This window comes from Xenia sp. Carnegie-2017, unplaced genomic scaffold (genome assembly GCF_021976095.1).
Source record: "Xenia sp. Carnegie-2017 unplaced genomic scaffold, XeniaSp_v1 HiC_scaffold_16, whole genome shotgun sequence".
Lineage (NCBI taxonomy): Eukaryota > Metazoa > Cnidaria > Anthozoa > Malacalcyonacea > Xeniidae > Xenia > Xenia sp. Carnegie-2017.
Window position 1 is genome coordinate 11,408,291 of NW_025813469.1, and position 21,282 is coordinate 11,429,572.

The window sequence follows — 21,282 nt, forward strand, 5'->3', positions numbered from 1 at the left end:
AAATAATCGGACGAAGTTTTATTTGCACATATGGAGCATGTACGGTGAGGTTTGTACTAAAGACCGAGGTCAGATATTTCTTCTTTTAAAACAGGACAAGTGAGATAAATGAAGAGTTAATGATATGGCATGATACAGTTATATTTTTGCAAAAGCAAAATATTTCTTAACCATTCAAAGGCGTTATTTTACGGTGTCGTTGTCATTTGCATATCCTTCTTTTCGAGCATGCTCGATAAAACTCTCTATAGCGGTTTTGCTCGAAATCACTTTTCTGCAGGGATTTTGCTTGAAACACATTTCAATAGGGTAGAAATGCTCCAAAAACCCCTTTCTATATAACTGTATAGAAACACGGGAATTTCAGTCTTGTAAAAGTCTCGCTCGAAATTGCTTGGAAATATTTGCACTTCGTATTCGTGCTTGCCACGCAATTTCTCGTTTTCCCCAAACTTTCCTGCGTGTTTCTGTAACTGTATTGAAACAAGGAAAATGTTTTCTATTTCGAACGCTAGCCATAAATTAACTGAATATCCAACAGAAGAGAAAAACAATCTTCAACAATTGCGTTTTACTAATGTAGGATTGTATTTTATAATAAAGAAACGCGACTTCTGAACACACATTTTGTTGCCAATGCTTTTCACACTCGTTCCTTAAGTAGTAGCAAAAAGGTAAAGTAAACCTTTAGCAAATGATATAATTTCACTTCCACCCAATTTTGATTCACCATACACTCGATCGACAAACGTTATGGGGACCTTAACGATAGGGGAAAACATATTTATGTTAAACATCACATTTAAGAACTGTTAGTACAAAATAATTTAACAATCGTTATCCCATAAGCGTTTGAGAAATTGCTTGGTTATATAAAAGTGGCCATTGCTATAATTCCTGAAACCACAATGGCCATTGCCTACACTAACCGTATGCCAATAAAGGAAATTACAATAACCATTGTTCTAATAAACAAACTACAATAGTAATCAACGAAACTACAATTGCGATCAACGAAACTACAATAGCAAAATTTCAACGAAACTACAATAGCAATCAACGAAACTACAATAGTAATCAATGAAACTACAATAGTAATCAATGAAACTACAATAGCAATCAACGAAACTACAATAGTAATCAATGAAACTACAATAGCAATCGACGAAACTACAATAGCAAGATTTCAACGAAACTACAATAGCAATCAACGAAACTACAATAGTCATCAACGAAACTACAATAGTAATCAACGGAACTACAATAGTCATCAACGAAACTACAATAGTAATCAACGGAACTACAATAGTAATCAATGAAACTACAATAGCAATCGACGAATCTAAAATAGTCATCAACGAAACTACAATACCCACAGTTCTAATCAGGAAAACCGCATCAGGATCATAAAATATGAGGTGAGTGGTTGTGGTGGTTTGATTTTCATAAAATATTTTACAAATTTAATATTTATTATATAAATTACCAACCTCTCCAATGGTGTATCCTAATTGTCTGGCTCTGACAATCATTTCCATTTGAAATACAAAACCTTTAGACTGACACGAGTTGACCAAATGAGAAAGAACATCCTTCTTATAAAGCCTGCACAGTATAGCAAACTTCATTCAACAAAATAGCTTCAAACCAGATGCAAAATTTTCTAATAGTTAAATCGCACCTGAAGCTTCCAGTGAGATCTGAGGCACCAGGTCGCAACAATACTTGAGTTATGTAGTTGGCGACTCGACTGAAAAAAGCATCAACTTAGCAGGAATTGCTAACAAAGGTGGGAGATGGAGGGAGTGGGGTAGTGTAACTCTTACACACAACTTGTAATCAGCATGCGTTCTTGAGTAGATCAATAACTTGTTGTAATTTATTAATCCACAGAAAGTTTTGTCATTCCAAAATACCTAATCAATTTCCGCTTGAGATCCCAGCCATATACACCACCACTTCCTATATATCGTGTGCCTGATATCACATCATAGTCACCCTCTTTTTGTTTCCTAGAAATGAAGCAGTTCTAGCTTTAGCTGTCACAATTTCTCCATTATACACTTTGAAACCAATATCTTTACATTTAAATATATTTACTCATAAGTTGATATGCTCTCCCCAGACTTTAGAAAAAATTAATTTATTGGTAAACTTTGACATCCCAGATATGAAACAGTATGTACTTTTGCAATTCTGCCTCCAAGCTACACTATGAACTGATCTTACCAATGAGTAACACTATAATTACTTTTTTTAATCAGTGTCTATTTAATTGGAAACAGGAAATCAAAGTCATACCTTATGAATTCTGGAATGAACTTGGGCTACAAAACAAAACTATTGTAAACATTTGAAAGTATCTCTCAAAATCACACATATTTCAAAACTCACATGATGCGAAAGATCTGCATCCATGAGAATCACAAAATTTCCTGTGGCATGGTTCAAACCATGAATATATGCTGTCCCTAAATTACATCAGCACCACTTAAAGTAATCAATGCACTTTGAACATAGTAATGCATGCATAACTACAGTCTACATCAAGCTTGGTAAAGGACAAAATAACCTAATCAGTGTAAACATGACCTTTCCAAACTTCTCGTTTATCATTCCAAATATCCCAACTTTAACCCCACTGTTGTCTTACCTAATCCCAACTTCTTTGGTCTTGGCCTCAACACCTGCAGTAAAGAGTTTATATTACATCTAGCAATTGCAACCATCAAATGGTCACAGTTATCTATTGTACCAGTTGACACAATTTACCAATGAATAACTCTTAGAATGTTATTTCACAAAAATATACAGCCCAGTACTACCATCTACAAACACACGCCACAAACCCGAGGTCAAACCATTCTCCTTGATGTACCAGTGATGACAAAGGTAGCTGTACAACCTTTCAACTCATACACAAGCAAATCTTACTATTTTTTCGCTGCCATAGATATTCTGAAGTTGTGTTGCAGCTTCTAAAGTCCCATCTGGACTTCCATCATCGATGACGATGATTTCAAAATCATGGCTCTCTTCACTACGCGATAGAGATGAAGAAATGTCAACACAATAAACAGCATTACAAGGAAAGTTTGGAGATTAAAATCTCATAAATCGATCAAATGAGAACCTTTAAGATTTACCTTTCTTCAAATGATTTAACAATAAGCCAAACGATAAGAGGCAAGTTCTCTTTCTCGTTATAAGTTGGTAATAATATTGAGTATTTGTCTGTCTTGCTCGCCATATTTTAATGTTTATATGACACGTATTAAACAGGTGTCCAAAATTTGGACAAAGAAAAGGGTCATTAATAGTTTTTGCGCAACGTTCCTCTCACTTTTTTTTCAGAAAGAAAACCAATTTTCAAGCAATGGTAGTTGCAGACGAAATTCCTTGGAAAATCAATAAATTGGGACAAAACAAATCTTCGTACTGCAGAAATTTGAGAATACTTCATGTAATATTTCCAAGATCGACATGTATTTGCAGCATGTGACGTAACCTATTGTTCGGACCCACAAAAGACGCACACAAAGTAATAAATATATAATAAATATGTAGTTATGTTTGAATAGCAGTAATGCTGGCATATTCATTTGAGAAGCGACTTCTTTGAAGTGAAATTTATAATTTCATCAAGCTTTCCACTTCGAGCTTCGATCACTTTTCAGAAGAAAGATTTATATGAAAACATGTTAGCATCACTTAAACTAGAATAACATACTCTAATAAAAATAACGGCATTCCATTCACAATACCCTTGAAACTATAACTACCAAACAAATATCTTTATGAATAAAAATGACATTTTTTATTCTGTAGGTAGCACAGAAGAAAAAATATCATGAAGCACAGAATTGAAAGTTTAATAAAACTAATAACTCAAGACAAGAGAAATCTTTATTCTTATAGTCATATATAAATATAAAATGTATTAAAAGAATACTGAAGAGTAGGAAATCATCCCTAAATTCATTAACATGCACAATTTGCAAAAACCTTTGATGGAATACGTAGGTAGTTGGAGTTCAAATGCTTCATCTGACTGTAAAACTCTTAAAAATGTTTATTGCTCACAACATTTTTACTGTCAAATGAAGCATTGTATGTTTAACTACCTATTCCACCAAAAGTTTCTACAAATCTTGCATGCTGTTGAATTCATGGACCTTTCCATAACTGTTTCATTTTTTTGAACACCCTCTCTATCATGAAACTAATGTTCAATGAAATTAACTCAAATTACTCATGTGGCAATTTCTGAGAACCAACTATTAGAATTGTTAGGTTTGTCATAATAGTAGCTGTAAAACACATTCACCCTCACCCTCTAACTAGTATTGTAGTTTTAGCCTTTAGCAGTACCCCAACTCCTGACAGTCTACACTACCTCCCTCCAACTAACATTTCAGTTTTGGCCTGTAGCAGTGCCCCATCTTGAAGTCCCGAAGGAGTATACACTACCTCATACAACCAAAAGAGAAACACAAGCCACATCAGATAGTTTTCAACCATTCCCTTGCCATGAATGGATGAACGCTTGGAAGAAAATTTTTAAACAAGATGTCAGAAAAAAACCCACTTCAAAATCTTCATGTTTAGTAGATGGTACATTTTAAAAAAATATTGAGATGAGAAATCTCACGTGTCAGACAAAAGTCAACATTCGTAAAATTTTGTTTCTAAGTATTCTTAGCATCACAGTAATGGTCACAAGCTGCTGTGATCACATAGCTGACTAGCAGTCAAATAAATCAAATAAATGAACAGAAATTGAATCAAATTCACACGTTGAGTTTTAAAAAGGTTATGAAGCATGAAATTCACACATTGACTTTTTAACATGCCCTGAAGCATGAAGTAAACACAATGCTATTATGACATGTGCTGAAGCATAAAATTCACGAACAATGCTTGTGAAAATACAGTTAATATACAATCATGCAATAAGAAATACTAAATACCAATACTTTCAGCCAAACATAAATAATTTATCACAACCATAAGTTCTGGCATATAACCGACATACACAGTGTATTACCTCCTTGACAATAAAATACTTTTGAAAAAATACAAAAGATAATCTGCAGCAAGTAACTTTATGTTTGGAAAGATCACTAAAGTGTCTAGGAAGGTTTTACAACACATTTTGTTCATACAATAGATACTTGATAACATAATTATTTGTGAAAAGCTAATCTTAGTGTAACATACTGTTTTGAAATAATTGTGTCTGAGCAAATCATAAATTATTGGAGTTAAATTTATCTGTGTTATGTTTGCTGGTGCTTAGTTTACTGTGGTAAACAATCCCTATTTATTCTGCAAATGAAAATATCAGCCTTCCTGCACTATGGAACAATAGTCTAAAGATTACCGCAATACCTTAAAATTTGCACTATGTTTTTCTTTATGAACATACAACCTACAAATTATATGCCAGAAAATATGGTATAAATTATTTGTACATTAAGACCATGCAGTGTTGTGGGAGATGGTACACAAACACTTACCAAGTGAAAAGGGCAAGTCATCTTAAAGACACTAACAAATGCATCATCGGGACCTGAAACAGAAAAAAAATCTTTTTCGAGTGTGGCATAATGAAGTGATAAAACAAAAGAAACAAGTCAAACAATTTGGTTTCCTCTTTTTTTTACATACAAAAGTTGGGCTTAAATCACAAAAAAATTACAATACTCTCAACAGTCAAGGACTTTTTTTACACTATGTTTCAGTAAAATTCCACTCTAGTTTCAAATTTTAAAACAATAATGAAATTTCACAGACCATTTGGAGCACTTTGCACTACTGAAGCCGACCATTCCACACCGTAATCATAAAGTGCTTTCATTCTTTGAATTCGAAAAGCTCAAGCAATGTAACAACTATTTACAATAAGCATAAAGAATACCCACAATTTAAGATCTTGAAAAGATTTTTTGATGAATAATGTAATAAAGACAGCTCTATAATGATCAATTGTCATCAATCATTGGCCATCTTACTACAATGTCGACAGAACTCCAAAGAAACTTTGCTTTCTTTGACATGAAGACACACTCCACCAGGAGCCAACTTACTTCGTTTGGGAGTGACATCATCTTCTGACAAAGTTCGCTTCATTACTGTTGAACATGTCTCTTCACCTTTTCATGATCCACATGGGTATTGTGGGAACACACACTGTTATTCCCTAGACACATTCCATTATCCCAGAGACACACTCCATTATCCCCTGGACACACACCATTATTCCCATGAGACAACCCATTATTTTCTGAACACACTCCATTATCCCTGGAACACACTCCATTATCTCTGGAACACACTCCTTTATCCTTTGAGGAGACTTCGCTATCCGTTAATGATATTCCATTATTCTTTAAAATGTCTTCATTATCCATTGACGAGGACTTCCTAAATGAACACAGAGAAGTAGACAATGAAACACCAGCAGTTTGAGGAATGCCTTTGATCAACTTCGATAACATGCTCTGATTGGCCAGGACACTTTTCAAATAATCCACTTCGTTTTCCAGAGCCTCAATCTTCTTTTCCAACATATTTGACTTTCCTGTCCAAGAGTCCTTTTCTCTTCTGAGAGACCCAACCTCCATTTCTAATCCTTCAACATACAACTTCTTCTTTCGACGATTTTCCTTGGCGTTCTCTGCATTTTTTCGGCTCTTTTGCAGCTCTTCGTCTGAGTTTGAGTTCAGTTTGGCCTTAGAACATGGCGTCTTTTCATTACGCTTTTCGTCCTTCGAGACAAGCGGCTTTTCATGTTTGAAGTCTAAATCACTGATAGCATTGTCAAGTAAAAAATTTAACAAATCATCACCTTCTTCGCCAAAGCCATTGACTAAGTCTTTAGCGATGGAATCAATACCACTGTCACTGCTACTTGTCGGCGAAAGACAAAATGAATCTTTTCTTGGAGACGATTTTTTGAGGGTTTCCATCACCATTTCGATTTCGTTTTTTTCTTGAGATATTTTGAAACAATAATCGTGATCATGAGTAACGCTCTTTTGGGATCTTCCCATCTATTCTTGTGAGAAATGTTAGAGATTTTTGACTAAATTCCTGAATTCCTAAATGATAAAGTAAACGTGCAAGAAACGTTTGGAAGGAAGTGGCGTCAGATGGCGTTGTAATTGATCACGTTGGTGTATTTGACCAATCAAAGTAAGGGAAGTACATTATCGTTTCAGACTTCTCCAGTTTTCTCGCGATTTTAGTAATGCCTTCATTGTTATCTATCAAGCCGCCATGACGTATTTTTATAAAATTTCTATTCATCTATTTCAGTCGTATTAAGGCATCTATACGCTTAAATAGTTTAAAATATTTTGATTTTTTAGAGAAAAATACTAAGTTACAGTTTTAAATTCTTCAAAAGTGACACACTTCATCTTCATTCAACTTTCTATTGATGGAATCCATGCAGCGACTACCGGATCGTTCCGAGAATCAAAAATGGCGGCAACAACTGGGCGATTTATCCGTTATCTTATACCTGTTTTGAAAAGACAAAATAAAGTGTTTGGAGTGTTTTACTCGACAGATAAAGACGGTATTGGTGACGAAGATAATCTTGATAGCAATTATTATTCAAGGTATTTTAACAGACCATCAAATTGTCGATGATTTATATTTTTAGTTTCGTACCCTATTTTTGACCACGCCTATCCCTAATAGGGTGCGTTATGGAATGATGACAACGCTTTGACCAAATGATGTCATAAAAAGACCCCAGATAGCTCAGGTTTTGTTTTCGCAAGTTGAAACTGTGTTTATGTTCTTTATTGCAGTTTCACATCAAATGATCCCTTTCATTGTGCATCTAAAGAGGCCTTTCCTAAAGAAGTTTCAAAAATATTGATGGCCCCCATCAATAACGATGACATTGAAATAAAGCCAGATGGTAAATTTTTTTACAAAATCATCTACCAATTCATGATACAACACCAAAAAACACATTATGATGCCCTCTTGTCCATTTTTATCCCTATTTTGTCCTAATGGAACATGTAATCACCATTATAGGTCTTCTTTATTTGCCTGAGATAAAGTATCGAAGGATTCTTAATGAATCATTTGGTCCTGGTGGTTGGGCATTGCTACCAAGAGGAGAATCATTACAGTTCCAGGTTTGTTAATTTTACAATGCATGCATTTTAGCAAACAGTGAACACAAAGCCTGTTTTAAAGTGAGAGGGGATTGGACACTCTATGTGGAATGATGAATTTTACCAAATAAATTATTGTGTATTGAAAAATTATGGGCATTTCCTCACCTGCTCGAAAGCTGCATGTCATGGTCATTTTCTTTTACCAAGACGAAACCTGCATCCTGGACCTATTATCTCTTGGGTATAGGTGCCTTCAAGGTGGGGAAAAGAGGAGACAAGCCCCTCCCCACAGATAGCATATTCAAGGCAAAATCTTTATTTGTACAGAAAACAGTTTAACTAAGTATATTATGTAAGTCCTCCCAGGAATAAAAAACCTTGCTCAGAAGGGTCTTTTGCAACTATTAAAAAATAGTAAACATGAAATATTGGATAGTTCCAATTTTTTAGTTGCCTATGTGCTTTCATTTATATCTTAGAATGAGAGGGATAAGAGTCAGTTGATTACACGTGAATATGCACTTTTCTGCTGTGGTCGATATGTGTCTCAGTCAGTTGGGGAACACACCTTTTACGGTCAAGGGAATATGGTGTATGGTAAGGCAATGGAAGCAGCTAAGTCCAATGCTCTGGTACGATGTTGCAAAGATTTGGGGATAGCTAGTGAACTTTGGGATCCCAAGGTGGTATTGTGTTATTTCCTTCTTAAGACCATTCTGGACAATTTTTTTACTGAAATTTTTTCCTTCTCAGTTTGTTTCGGATTGGAAAGAAAAGTTTGCTACTTCTGTTTGGTGCGAGCATTCCATCACTGCAGAAAAACGAAAATTATGGCATCGAAGTGATCGTGAACCTGCAAAAATCTTTTCATACCCCTGGAAATTAATGGCAAGCTCGTCGAGATGACATCATATATTAGAGTGCAAAAGTGACGCCATTTATCGTATTGCAAGAGTGACGTCATTTATAGTATGTCAAGAGTGACAATAATCTATTCTGAAAGCTCACTCACACTCACGCTCAATAAGTGGAGCTTCAAAATCACTTCATAATTAATCGAAGAACCTGATTTAACTCAACTGATTGCTTGATTTGAATTATCTTGAAGAAAATCTTGTCATAGATGGAGAAATGACTTTCTCGATGATTAGATAGAGTTTAAAATTTATGTCGCACGCAATGAGTGTGAGTGTCAGTGAGCTTTTAGAATACGGACGATAGACCTCCCCTTTTAAAATGTTAGGGAATGAACAAATTATTTTTCGTTGTTGAGTTTGAACGATACAAGACTAGTTATTTTGTTTGAGCTAAATATGTAGAGAGGACCTCATTTATGGTTTATGATAAATTATCTTCGAATACGGAATACTTTCCTGTTCTTGCGTGTACAGAAACTATCGAAGAGACTTTGAGACACGGTAATACTAACTTAGAAATAACTCTAAACTTGGTTTAAAATGACTGCTCAAAATAGTCGCTATAAAGTCGTTTCACCACGCTACAACTGACAGCTTATATACACAGTAGAATTGGCCCTTGCACACCCACACATTTTTTCACAAATAACCTTGTAACGTAAGCACCTGACAAATACTGCAATCCTGAGATTGATTCTTCACTTGAGTCCCAAGATGACCACCGCGAAGGATGTGAAAACGTCAGTCAGAACTTCAACTAACAGACTGTTTTAAGCTGGATGACCAATATCTAAACATGTAAATATTACTTCACTTGTAATATTACCGTTGGCCTTTATTCTACATTTTAAGAATTCGATTCCTGCTAGTTAATGGAAAAACTGTTCGAGTTCTGTTGCTCATTCATCCCTACCCTACACTGACACACCTTGTAGTTTATATTTTAGGTAGTGTAAAGATTATTCTTGTTCTCTGTTGTTCACCCTAGGCTTTCAAAACTTTGAAATGTTAAAAGTACAGAAAAAATACACTATTCATCGCATTTAACTGATTTTTTTAAACGCAAACACGTCTTTAAATTTTATTTTTGGTCGTGAGCATTTTGAAGCAGATGCTAAAGCCACTAGAGCTAAATACATTAATTTGCATAAATATCTTTATTTCTTGTAGACGCGTGTAAAGTTTTTGATTACAAATCTCAAACATACATACAAGCTTCAAGTATACTAAACAACTGAGATATTCTATACGTAAAGAGAACATTTAGTTTCCAACCTCCAACGCTGGAATCGTGGACACGAACATTACAATGATAATATTCAATACATATGCATTTAATTTGAGTATATTTTGCATTTTACTTGACGTTTTTGTTCTCAGTGCTGAAGCATTTTTCATTAACGAAGCGAAACAAACGGTACTCGACATAATAAGTATTAAGAAATCTTTATGTTATCAAAACAAAGTCAATATAACAAAGGCATTAAAGATATTTGAAATCAAGTCTCTAAAATGTTTGCTACCTTGTTCATCATCTTGTTGTGCATTTTCGTGAAAAGCATAAATGGATTAAGATAACGTAATGAGTTATGGGCAATGAATGCAATAAAATACTTGCAATAATTATAAATAAAGTTAACGTGCTCATTCATCGGCTGCCGCTATTTTATCTTGAAAAGTCTCGGCTGTTCTCATTCTCTGTTGTTCATTCATCACTATACCTACACTGACACACGTTATCTAAGTATATATTTTGAATAGTGTGAAGACATTTGTTCTGTTGTTCATCACAATCTACACTCAAACACGTTCTTCTAGTATATATTTTACACAGTGTAAAGACTGTTCTCGTACTCTGTTGTTCATTCATCACTATCTACACTGACACACGTTATCTTAGTTTATATTTTAGGTAGTGTAAAAACTATTCTCGTTTTCTGTAATTAATTCCTACAAACTGCACTGTCATACTCTTAGTTTATATTTTAAATAATGAAAACATTGTTCCCGTTCTCTGTTCATTCATCTTAGTTATTATTTTATGTATGTAGTGTAAACTCTTGTTACATGCAACGATCTAATCTTAAGTGGAATACACTATTCTCACAGCATGTATTTTTGTTTTTCAAAAGCAAAACAACACTAGTTTGCATTTTATCTATAGTTTTGTTGTTTGGTGAGTTGAAGCGGAAGATGAAGCTAAACACATAATTTGCACAAATAATTAATCTGTATTTACAATATAGCTGTCAAAGTATTTTTAAGAACAAGTCTTTAACATACTTTCATGCTTTACCTTTAACAAATAAGATTGTCAATACATAAACTTGCGTCTACAAAGTCCAACACTGAATATGAATTATGGACAAGGAAACCGAAACGTTGATAATTGGTGGGAATATTCTTTTGAAACCAATTGTTTTTACAATCCCTGACTATGAATATATGAATATATTATCGACGTTAAACGGCGTCTCTAATGAAATTTTTGATGGTCTAGATTGTAGGATGTTAATACTTGAATACCGCACTTATCCGAGTTTGATTTTACATTTTCTATAGAGTCTTTGTTGTGAGTGCGGAGTGTAAAAAAAATCATGCACATAAAATAGCGATGAACAACGGGTTTCAACATTGGGTAACGAGAATTGTTAATGTTAACATCTCAATAAAGCAACGACAATAAAGATATTTGGTGAAGTTCAAACATCTAACATGATTGCTACATTACTGATCACCTTTCTTTGTATTTTTGTTCAATGCAAAGCACGCAGATGGCCTGATGGAAAATACTGCCTTCCAATGCCTAGCAACGGTAAATGTCCTAGAGGATAGAGGTCTGGTCATCGATACCACGACATGGAAGACTACCGTGGTGGCGATTACTATTACCGCAAAATCTCTGGTTGGGTGCCCAAAAACTCCGGTCTGCCCAAAAATCTCCAATGGGGTTTCTGCTGCAAAGGCGATTGCAGACAGAACAACTACGTTCACCAGAGCAACCCATGGCCTAGAGGATCGTATTGCATCTTCAGATGTGGTGGGTCGTGCCCAAGGAATTTTCACCAAGGCGAGAAACTTGTACGCGCGACAAGTTCACCAGCATGCGGCGGGCTTAAGCATGAAATAGTTTTCGTAGCCTGTTTGCAGGCTATAGGTTAAACATAGCAACCATGGTATCATTATATATTAGCAAGGGGCGAGTGGCTGAATGGTTAATGGCATGAGTGGGAGTGGCTGTAAGCCAGACGGCGCGGGTTCAATTCCGGCTCGTGGCACATTTGGCAATGTGTCTGTAAAACCTAGCCCGGGTTGACCAAAGCCATGTGAGGGAAATTTGGTAGAGGAAACTATGTCCTCGGATGGACTGTACCTGCATCTGCAATGTTGCAGCCTTGTCACACTGTGTCACGCTGATATCAGTGTTGTGGTTGCGTGAAGAGTACGAGTGATTGTAGTCTGGTCAACTGCCTTCACTATAATTTCAGTAACCAGGATGTTCCACTTCGTGGAACCCTCATACGTCGAAATCGATGGAGTCCATTATTATTATTTATTAGCAAGTGATGTACAGTTTCTGTGTACTCGATTCCGTCTGGGATCATTCGCTCGCTCTTTTATGGACATGGGTTCTAACTAAAAAGTTCAACTAAACAGCATATGTTTATATATGTGTGGGCCATATTGATTAAGAACCTTTTCAAACAATCTTTTCAAACAAGCTACATTTTCTGGGACGATGAAGACAGACGCAACCGAAATAGAAAAAGCGGAATGGTCCCAGACGGAACGTATGATAGAAATACCAAAATATTCTTCTGTTGTCGTCATGATGGCGGCTACCGCCACCTGCGTGGTCTACCAACATGTTCTCAAATGATGCTCATGCGGTACAAAGGACGTTGCCCTAAAACTGCTGGCCAAAAACTGGTTTCTTACAATGGGACACGGAAGACAAGCGTAATATAGATCGACGCGTCGGCGCATTCCTGATGGTAGAAAGACATTTGGTACTGGTATAAAGATTCAATTTTGTACATATACCTCAAACCGTAGATGCTAATCATAGAACATGAGGCTTTCTGTGTTTTTATTAGTTTTACAAAGCATTGGCGAGATCAACCTAAGTAGGTATGAGTAGTATAAAAAACAGGGATGTATTTCATGAATTAGCTCTGAAGGTATAATAAAATATTCAGTCAATCACTTGTTTTACAAAGTAATATTTTTTGCCTAAATGATTGAGACACTAACTCGTTTAACATGATAAAAGTTAAAGTCATTTGCAGTGACTCGAGATAGCTGCAATTTTGTCCCAGTTCAAAAAATGCCATTCGTCTTAAAGAAACATTTTCCGTTGTTAGAAAATACCATTGCTTTCAACACAGTCGAACTTAAGTATCAGTTTATTTTGCAAGCTGCTTCTTCTCACTCCTTTGGTTGTTCACTATCTCTGATTTTTTTCAGTAAATGTTGTGCATGACGGAGTAAATAGTTAATGGGTTACATGGATATGTTCTGACTTTTCACTACCTCAAACAAACAAACAAATAACAAACATATTACTTTGAACTATTTCTCGAAAATGAAGTACAGCGAGGTAGGGTGTCCCAAAAAAGAGACACTACAGATTATATGGTAAAAAAACTGCAATACTATAATTTGCCTATATAGAAGCCATATCGTGCATTAGAATAAATTATCTGTGTAACTTTAAAGCTGCAATTCAAAATAAATTTTAATCCAAAACTTTGAGCAATTTACAATATTCTGGTACATATTTCATTACACAGGAATAACCAGTTAATTACGAACGGCTCAACTCTAACGTAGCCAGCTTTCTTACTTGAGGGGGAGAGATATTCATATTCACTTGTTAGAAACCATAAAATCAATCCACAGAACTGCGACCAACCACAGAACGTACAACTATAGTATTTAATGTTCTAAATCACCCTAGTGGAACTCACACAGTTTACACAGTTGAAGAAACGGAAAAATTATTACACACAACATGCAAATTGAAATTCATGCACATTGCAAGTCCCAAACATCTAAAACACGTAAATAGTATAATCCCGAGTCCCATGTGTTACAGCCTTTTTAAAGACAATTTGTTGTGCTCTAATCGACATTCTAAAATTTCCTTCCTCATTCATTATTACCAACACTGACACATATTAATATTTTAAGTAGTGTAAAGACTGTTATCTCGTTGTCTGTTGTTCATGCATCACTACCAACACATGAAGATGTTATCTTAGTTTTTTCTTTTAGATAATGTAAAAACTGTTCTTGTTCTCTGTCAATCATTGAACACTGCCATTATCAACACATCACTTTTAGGATTAAACTTTTCATCCAAAGCTCCAATTATACATATATTCAAGTGTGGAAGTTTTCTTGTACAGAAACAATCTAATTTATAAATGAAGTACACTATAATCCTCCTATAAGCAAGTATTGGAATTTTTAAAACGCAAATGCTTCCTGGAAATTTGTTTAATTTTAGTCGAATGTATGCTGAAGCGGATGGTAAAGCTAAATGAGTTGTATACACAAACTATCTACATGTAAATTACAGTTGTCATAGGAAGTTTTAATTACAAATCTTTAGCAAACATTGAAGCTCAGACTTTAACAAATGAGATGGCCAATGAAAAAGGCAATATTCCTAGCCCATAGGGTTTTCTATACGTTTCGGTACCGACTTTTGCAGTGTCGATGTGATGCAAAGTCGTAAAATGATAACAACATCATTTGCACAAACACGAACCGGAGTAACTGTGTAAAAGTGCTCTTTATAGCACCTCTAAAAGTATTTCACAAACCAAGCAACCATACCGCAAACAATCGTAATTAGCACTTTGTCGCTGCTCTGGTTTGCCATACATATTTTTCTCGGTCCTTCACTTCCGGCCGTCATTACATGTCGTGACGTGGTAATCCACCTTACCTTGAAAATACATTCTGTAATAATCCTATACGTTGACGGTTGAGCAGTTTATAATATTTTGGTAAATATACAGTTACGCCGTAATTAACTGTTCGATTACGAATGGCTTAACTCAAACGCTCGATTACTGGGTAGCAAATATTCATATTTGCGTGTTATAATGCATAAAAAACAATCAATTTGAAGGAACTTAACACATTACGCGAAAACATAAAATTCTTGTCCACTAAATAATCGAGATGGATACGCCACTACAAAGTTCTTGGGATAAATTCCTCTTGAAACACGCTGATTCCAATCGTGGCATGATTTCAAAAGGTTGCATTTTTTTATACACTCTGTAAAATTTCACTTTTTAGGACATCCTGTATGGTGACAACAAATGACTCCCACACATTTCCGCGAGAAAAAAACATCGTGTCGTATGGAACAGAGAACTGAAGGAATTTTTTAATTAGCTACAAATCACCACACATTCATTTAATTAAACTTTGAATTTTTGTAACAAAAGTTGTCAATATATATAGAGAAAACGTTCCCATACATACCAGCCAAAGTCGCACCTTTCACAACTATAAACCAGGGCGGACTATCTAGTAGGCTAAGTAGGCTTAAGTTTACAGGCCCACGATTTCGAGAGGTCAGTTGTATCTAGACGTAATTAGGATTTGGCATTTTTTCTATTCTGGGCCAGCTAAATGTGCTTAACTTTGATCATTTATGTTGTTGAACATCTTACGAGCAATCGAATGCAGTGGAAAAATGGCTTTCGTACTATCTACTGTTCGAATGTGCAATGCTCAGAACTCATGAAGTATTGGCTTTTTTCCCAAGCAAAGGAAAACTGAACATAGTGGGAGGAATAGTTATTACCTAAAGTCCCACAACTTGGTCTTAGCGTACAGGCCCCGTAATTAATCCGCCACTGACTATAAAGAACGTTTATGTTCAACGTTTGAGCCGACTTTTGTGGTGTCCGTATCTAATAAAAAGTCCACAATTTAAACATTTTTCAACAAATAAGATTCAATTTGATGATTCGATGCTTTGTAAAATTGTTTCGTAACACCATTTGCTCTAATAGAGACTGGGCGATAGTGTAAAAGACTAAAAGTACTGTACAACAGCATAGAGTAAAAAGTCAGCATATTCCACCAAATCAAACAACCATGTCGTAGACAATTTTAATAATCCCATGCACTAAAAATAAAGTCCACCAACTCTTATTTGCTTGAAACTTTCAATGATACCCTGTTTTGCTTCACTATTTCTTGCTTATACACGCAGAGACAAAAACTTTATTGAATGTCGACATGTTTATGTTGGAGTATAGAAGGATGTCTGTTTTTTGTAAATGTCTAAAGGCAATCTTCTCTGTCAACTCTGATTTTTTAGCAAATTAGTAGATTTCAGTTTTACTTTGATTGTAAATAACCTCTTTGGCCTTTCTTCAGTGCTTATACGTAACTAAGGTATACGTTAATTGACCCACAAAGAAATAATACTCAAAATATAAAGCAGCTCCGGTGACTACTAGAATGATAACTTTTAGCAGTTACAATAAAACGGCTTATTTCTATACGGCTTAGCGTTCGTTTGTAATTTCTCAACACTCGTTTCTCTTGGTTAGTTGAGCTATTTTTAATCAAACTGGTTATCACAACTACATAAGGCTTTTTCAAATAAACGTGAATAAGCTTGATTGATGGGAAAATGTAGACAAGCTGCGACTTTAGTCGACCTCAAAACTATTTCCTTATTCGATTTCTTACTGATTCTTTGATTACTTCCTCATTCTTAATTACTTTCTTACAAAATACATGATGTAAAAACCTTCCTTGGCAGCTCTCTAAATAAAAAAAGCCAAAACCGGTCTTCGATGTTAGTTCATATCATTCTAGCTGCTGTTGGAAGAAGAAGAAGAAAGGAAAAGAGTTAGTTGGCCATGAAGATAACTAAACTTATCCTCGCTTTTGGTTTACTTTGTACAATTGCTTTCGCTGTCGCAAGCCAAGATGACGATCAAACTGAAGATGGTTTTTTGAAAGGTTCGTCATATTCTATGCTTCATATATGCATCATAATTTTTTTCTCTTCATCAGCTCAAGCTAATTCATGATTGAAGAACAATATGATTGTTTTCATTTAGAATCTGATGAAAAAATCTCCATTGAGAAAACCCCCAAAAATGAACTACAAGAAGATGAAGATGATGAAAAAAAACGGTCAGAGGATGAGTGAGTAGCTACTCTTTATATCGACTACGTTTCACGTCTAAATCTCATAATGATGAAGAACGAACAATGTTCAATGAAAACCTGTGTACTTAGCTTGTGAATATCCGCACAAAATGAACCTCTACATTTCACGCCTAAACCTCATAATGATTAAGAAAGAACAATGTTGAATGAAAACCTATGTACTTAACTTGTTAATGTACACACAAAATGAACCACTACGTTTCACTTCTAAACCTCATAATGATTAAGAACGAACATTGTTGAATGAAAACCTCTGCACTTAGCTTGTTAATGTCCACACATAATGAACCAGAAATATAAAGCACATGACGCTTTATCACCAAGTGCTTGGCTCTGATTTCATAGCAAAGCATGCTTTGGAATATTATCAAGTTTCTATAGAACGTTAATTATCTCTTTACTCATCGTGTGACAGTTGAATGACATTCATACTTTGTATTTTATAGTGAACCTGATGTGAAAGATGATCCAAGTCAAGAAAAACGCTCGTCTAAATTTTGGCGTCGTCGTACCAGTCGACGCCGTCGTTTCATTACTTTCCGTCGTCGTACCAGTCGTCGCCGTCGTTTCATTACTTTCCGTCGTCGTACCAGTCGTCGCCGTCGTTTCATTACTTTCCGTCGTCGTACCAGTCGTCGCCGTCGTTTCATTACTTTCCGCCGTCGTACCGGTCGACGCCGTCGTTTCATTACTTTCCGTCGTCGCTCCATTTCTTACCGCCGTCGCTCAATTTCGTACCGTCGTCGTTCCATTTCTTACCGCCGTCGTTCAACTATTTTCCGTCGTCGTTCTACTACTTACCGTCGTCGTTCCGTTACTTGCCCTAGTCACATCTTTACTTAACGTCCCTGTTGCTCTACCCATCGTGGATTTTGTGGAAGTGTAAAGATTAATAAGAATTCGTTTCATCCTTGTGTAGATAAACGTAGTTTAAATTGGTATTGTTTCATGTATGCTTTGCCAGTAAAATTAAATGTTTGCATTCATCATTAAGTCTGTGTGCTCTTTGTTCTTTTTTGATTTATTTCATCTGAAGCGTTCGTGGCTGTTTGCAGTCGTTGTTTTTCACCGGTCTTTCAGAAGTGCAATTCACGCGTCGGTGCATATAGTAAAGCTGCTTTTTGATTTTCAGTATGAATAGTTATTTGTGTAGAAATAAGATGAGAAAACGTAAATTATCATGCTGTGTGTAGAGTCAACCTTTTTTATAAAATAGAGCGTTTGTGATTACAGAGATGGCATCGCAATGTTCATTTAGCAAAATCTCACTAGGGGCTTTAGTTTGCAAAAGCATTTGGCGTTTTTCTTGGTTAACTTTTGCGCAATTTATAGCTGTTCGAAGCGTGCTGATAGGGATAAGGAATTAAGTTTTTATCGCATACCAGCTGTGAAAACCAATGCGAGCAAAATATTGCAAGATTCACACAAGGAACGTCGTTTTTTGTGGCTTCGAAGAATTCGTCGGGCAGACATTGACGATTCTAAATGCACGTATTTACGAGTGTAAATCTACGAAGTGTGCAGTCTTCATTTCATTACTGGTTGTTGTAGAGTTCACTGGGATGCTTACGCCACTACACTGACCTTTTCATATAGCTGGATTGTATAGTCAATGGTGTCAATATTATTGATGTTATAGGCTATCGGTATTCGACACGATTTTTGTAATGTATGGTTTAAATGTTCTTTTAGGTATTACAGTTGCTACAGGATGTCGGTATGCCTTGTTTGGAAAAACCTGTGGAGATTGCTGAGTCGTATGGACAGGCGCTCAGTTACCATGGTAACTTCGAGAAATTCCTGGCTCCTGCTAAGGTATTACGGTATGGATTAGGAAGTAAAAACTAAAGTAAATTGTATCAATTTGTCACAGGCACAGACAAGATCACCAGTGGTTTATAACCTTTACTTAACCCTCCTCTTCTTTGTTAACCCTTTCTTTACAAGGAAACAGGTCCACCTGGTAAAAATCTATAACTTTGAGCTCAGCGTTGACGAATTCCTGACTGCACAACTTCTCTTAAATATTTTAAGTATTGTCCGAAACTTCATTGAAGTCTGTATAAATTCATCCCACTTGGTAGATAACTCTTTTCTGCAATACATCTTTATCCCAGATTGTACAACTTTATCCATAACGTACAATTTTCAGACATTTTGCATTTTCTCAAATTTTACATCAATTATTTCTTTTTTAGAGTTAAATACTCCAAGCTCAAGATTTACTAGAGGATGGTAGCAATATAGCTCAGTTGGGAACTGATGATTGCATTGGTGTAAAGGAAATGTCAAAGGTACTGAAGACGAGACTGGATCAATTCACTACAGCACTAGAGGAAAGACGTGTTGCTCTGGTCACGTGTATGGAGTTTCATGAAACGATCAGAGAGGTACAACATTGACTGGGACTCGGCAAAATGCATTACTTATAGTACTGACTATAGACAACAGCTTACATTAGAAAGTTGGTATACCAACTTCGAACAAACCCCCCTGAACAGATCACAGCCATTACCGGCACCTTACACCAAACAAACGATTAACAAAAAACATTACACTTCACACTAATTCACAATGACAATACACAATTGACACCCACACATTATGACTAAAAACATCACACCTAAATCACACATCACAACTAAAAATATTTCACTTCACACTAATTCACAATGACAATGCACATTTACTGTACAAACAATACAATGAAGTAATAACCAGATAACAAATACGGCTAACCTGACGTTTACTCCTCATTTGACTCTGAAGATGACTACCGCTAAGGTTGTCGAAACGTCAGTCAACAACAACAAAAATAGTCCTTCTCAGGACTATACCAACCTGTACGATCTACATTTACAAACATGTGATGACTTAATATTAAGTTGAAACATGTTTATGTCAAAAAAATTTCTTATTTGCTTTAAATGCCATGTATTGTTATATTTGCAAATTGGTCAATATATCAATATCAAATAAAAATATCGACTTTATTTGAAAAATATTCTAAGTGATGTATTTATGAAAATGTACAGCATATATACTTCATCACAAACAGCAAAATAAACAAGTTGTATTAACTGATCATACTTCAAAAGGCTTAGAAATGTTGAAAGAGTGTGTTTGTCTCTGCAAACTGTGAACTAGCTGCATAGGTCTATAAACCATTGTACATATTTCATTTATTTCCAATTTTGATGTGAGTTTATCTCAGCAAACAATGAACTAGGTCTATTAAAACAGAGTACATACTCAATTTTAATCCAGTTTTGATGAGAGTTTATCTCTGTAAACTATGAGCTATGTCTATTAAACCAGAGAACTTATTCCATTTCGTTCCAGTTTGATCAAGCTTTGTAAACAATTAACTTTGTGTACTGACATTATACCCATAAAAGCTCTCACTCCCTTTTCTATGAATACGATGATTTTTTCTTCAACTCGGCAGCGAAGCCTTTGTTGAATGGTGTTAATGGTATAAAATTCTGCTAGGACATTTTATCATAAGTTTCCGCGAAACTGACTGAAGTACATGTATTTGAAGGTTTAAGAGAATCGTTATGCATTATGACGTCACTGGTTGTAAAAAAATAGACCGTCTACCAAATTCAATATCTTAACAATAAAAAAGATTGTTGCTTTACGTAGATATGTTATTTTAATTTTAAAAGTTTTCTTGAACGGAACTATAATTTATAAATCAAAATTTTCGCATCATGAGCATTTTGAATTTCTCAAAAAATGTCATCGGGATTCCAAGAAAAGTCTTTGAATTCGATCACTCCTGCATTGTATGAACGTTCGCCTCACGTCCCAACTCTAACGCTTTTTGTAAGAGCAATGTCGTTATCTTACACCGTTACCTGCAGTGACGGAGCTCGGTAGCCAATGACGTAGTCAGGGACGTAGCGCGGTATCAAGTGACGTTGTCGTTCTATTTAAATTTGAGAACTTTATTAGTTTTCTTTTCTTTGAACATTTATTGTTTTTGAAATGAGTGAACA

At 35.4% G+C, this 21,282-nt stretch overlaps 4 protein-coding genes and 1 long non-coding RNA gene across 5 annotated transcripts; 2 read left to right on the plus strand and 3 right to left on the minus strand.

Annotated features, from left to right (window-relative positions):
• Positions 1 to 564: 564 nt before the first annotated feature.
• On the minus strand, positions 565 to 3,448 carry LOC124436162 (dolichol-phosphate mannosyltransferase subunit 1-like). Its single transcript, XM_046986085.1, has 9 exons — positions 3,147 to 3,448; positions 2,935 to 3,040; positions 2,654 to 2,687; positions 2,395 to 2,471; positions 2,302 to 2,327; positions 1,917 to 2,012; positions 1,682 to 1,750; positions 1,491 to 1,605; positions 565 to 761 (listed from the first exon to the last, which is right to left on the minus strand). Exons 1-9 carry the CDS (start codon positions 3,248 to 3,250, stop codon positions 657 to 659), a joined length of 732 nt encoding a protein of 243 aa, XP_046842041.1. The 5' UTR covers positions 3,251 to 3,448; the 3' UTR covers positions 565 to 656.
• A 2,386-nt stretch (positions 3,449 to 5,834) lies between these two features.
• Positions 5,835 to 7,159, minus strand: LOC124436164 (CREB/ATF bZIP transcription factor-like). Its single transcript, XM_046986087.1, is given in 2 exon segments — positions 5,835 to 6,134; positions 6,137 to 7,159. Coding segments are annotated over 2 exon segments (1,059 nt in total). The 5' UTR covers positions 7,056 to 7,159; the 3' UTR covers positions 5,835 to 5,994.
• Positions 7,160 to 7,478: 319 nt separating this feature from the next.
• LOC124436163 (mitochondrial genome maintenance protein mgm101 homolog) lies at positions 7,479 to 9,510 on the plus strand. The gene is made up of 5 exons (XM_046986086.1): positions 7,479 to 7,628; positions 7,824 to 7,936; positions 8,059 to 8,162; positions 8,624 to 8,827; positions 8,898 to 9,510. The coding sequence occupies exons 1-5, from the start codon at positions 7,489 to 7,491 to the stop codon at positions 9,048 to 9,050; spliced, it is 714 nt and encodes a 237-aa protein (XP_046842042.1). The 5' UTR covers positions 7,479 to 7,488; the 3' UTR covers positions 9,051 to 9,510.
• On the minus strand, positions 9,413 to 11,455 carry LOC124436165. The gene is made up of 2 exons (XR_006945213.1): positions 11,358 to 11,455; positions 9,413 to 9,851 (listed from the first exon to the last, which is right to left on the minus strand). It is a non-coding gene; the product is annotated as an uncharacterized LOC124436165 (long non-coding RNA).
• A 5,429-nt stretch (positions 11,456 to 16,884) lies between these two features.
• On the plus strand, positions 16,885 to 18,121 carry LOC124436075 (serine/arginine repetitive matrix protein 2-like). The gene is made up of 3 exons (XM_046986003.1): positions 16,885 to 17,065; positions 17,167 to 17,254; positions 17,725 to 18,121. The coding sequence occupies exons 1-3, from the start codon at positions 16,963 to 16,965 to the stop codon at positions 18,119 to 18,121; spliced, it is 588 nt and encodes a 195-aa protein (XP_046841959.1). The 5' UTR covers positions 16,885 to 16,962.
• The last annotated feature ends 3,161 nt before the right edge of the window (positions 18,122 to 21,282 follow it).

Bases quoted from the DNA above. Each gene is read 5' to 3' on its own strand.
- LOC124436075 (XM_046986003.1), top strand. From the start codon at position 16,963: ATGAAGATAACTAAACTTATCCTCGCTTTTGGTTTACTTTGTACAATT. The intron at 17,066-17,166 runs GTTCGTCATATT...GTTTTCATTTAG, and splicing joins TGAAGATGGTTTTTTGAAAG to AATCTGATGAAAAAATCTCC. The intron at 17,255-17,724 runs GTGAGTAGCTAC...TGTATTTTATAG, and splicing joins AAAAAACGGTCAGAGGATGA to TGAACCTGATGTGAAAGATG.
- LOC124436163 (XM_046986086.1), top strand. From the start codon at position 7,489: ATGGCGGCAACAACTGGGCGATTTATCCGTTATCTTATACCTGTTTTG. The intron at 7,629-7,823 runs GTATTTTAACAG...TCTTTATTGCAG, and splicing joins GATAGCAATTATTATTCAAG to TTTCACATCAAATGATCCCT. The intron at 8,828-8,897 runs GTGGTATTGTGT...TTTCCTTCTCAG, and splicing joins GTGAACTTTGGGATCCCAAG to TTTGTTTCGGATTGGAAAGA.
- LOC124436162 (XM_046986085.1), bottom strand. From the start codon at position 3,250: ATGGCGAGCAAGACAGACAAATACTCAATATTATTACCAACTTATAAC. The intron at 2,013-2,301 runs GTATGACTTTGA...CTTCATTTCTAG, and splicing joins TTCATTCCAGAATTCATAAG to GAAACAAAAAGAGGGTGACT. The intron at 1,751-1,916 runs GTATTTTGGAAT...TGCTTTTTTCAG, and splicing joins CTCAAGCGGAAATTGATTAG to TCGAGTCGCCAACTACATAA.